The sequence below is a fragment of the Aplysia californica genome, unplaced genomic scaffold (assembly GCF_000002075.1).
Source record: "Aplysia californica isolate F4 #8 unplaced genomic scaffold, AplCal3.0 scaffold00081, whole genome shotgun sequence".
In the NCBI taxonomy this organism is placed as follows: Eukaryota; Metazoa; Mollusca; class Gastropoda; order Aplysiida; family Aplysiidae; genus Aplysia; species Aplysia californica.
The window spans coordinates 1117384-1118778 of record NW_004797351.1 but is presented as its reverse complement, the minus strand read 5'-3'; the positions used below and the strand labels follow the sequence as shown (position 1 = coordinate 1118778).

At 36.9% G+C, this 1395-nt stretch overlaps 1 protein-coding gene across 1 annotated transcript in view; it reads right to left on the bottom strand.

Annotated features, from left to right (window-relative positions):
• The window catches only part of LOC101864131, a gene marked incomplete at its 3' end in the record, with an annotated part of 16144 nt that extends 15319 nt beyond the window's left edge, over positions 1-825 (bottom strand). Inside the window, 1 exon segment of the mRNA XM_013080319.2 lies at positions 632-825. Within this exon segment, the coding sequence (XP_012935773.1) occupies positions 632-641 (10 nt within the window).
• Between the last annotated feature and the right edge of the window lie 570 nt (positions 826-1395).

Genomic DNA, 1395 nt, shown 5'->3' with positions numbered 1-1395 from the left:
ATAGATAGATAGATAGATAGATAGATAGATAGATAGATAGATAGATAGATAGATAGATAGATAGATAGATAGATAGATAGATAGATAGATAGATATACAAACATTTTTTCGGTGACCCTGTTCATAACATAACTTTGTAAAGAGTCTGATGGGAACATTAAACACAAAACAAAACTACAACAACAACACCACCACCAACAACAATAACAACAACACCAACAACAACAACCCGACAGGTTATATCTACTCTGTAAACATTCTGATGTAAAAATCAAATAACGGCAAGCTTAAAACACACTCTTTAACAGTCTGATGTGAATGTCAAATAACACTTTAAGGTAGCAAGGTCTATACTGTATACTCTGTATTATTCTGATGTAAACATCAGATACTACAAGCTTTTTGCTCACAAACATTCTGAAGGAAACGCCAATTAAGACAAGCTTTATACCTAGGCTACTCTTCAAACATTCTGGTGTGGACATCAAATAACGACAAGCTTAATACATACCCAGTAACCAGTCTGATGTAAAGTTCTAACTCAGCGTTATTAAATTCATGTACCTAGATATATCTAATACGTAAACTGGTTTAGATTAAAAATCTTTTTCACTTCAGACATAACACCTACCTGTATGCATTTGTAAAATGAATCAAAGCTTCTTGTTCAGCTCGTCTTACCTAACTCTTGATCTGTCAATTCAAACGAAGGCTTATATATGCTCTTTACATTATTATTCTCCAAGTCTTGAGCGGTCAAAAAAGACACTTGTCTCTGTGCCGGGGGTTCAAGTGATATACTCTAACAACAAGCTATCAGCATGTGAAGGCTTCACGCTCGCTGTAGCCTATTGTTACGATAGAGGCGTGTCACCAAAGATTCTCTACTACCAAGATAATGCACTTCCTCTTTGGGCTTTTGTCCACGCTGTGGCCGGCATGCTTTGCCGCTGAGCGTGTGACTGGCTACGTCACTAGCCGACGCGAGGTTGGTTTCATCGCCGACTGCTTGGTGTGTGTGTGTGTCTGTATGTGTGTGTGTGTGTGTGTGTGTGTGTGTGTGTGTGTGTGTGTGCGTTTTTGTGTTAGTTGTTTGTTCGCTTCTTTATGTGTCGGTGATGTGAATCGTGTACATATTTTTAAAACCAGATTTCTTCTCCCATTGCTATATCGTTAGTTTGAACTGCTTTATTTCGTTTTATTTTTCTAAACAGTAAGTTCAGTAACTTTCTTCAGGGCTAACTCTTCAAATATGTTTGTCTGTTTGTTTGTCTATTTGTTTGTTTGCTTGTTTGTTTGTTCTTGCGTTTGTTTTCCTACTTAATCCGAAGAATCTACTTGCCTCTACTCAACCTATATCCCCACATCAGTCATTTAATAATAAAATAATAACAA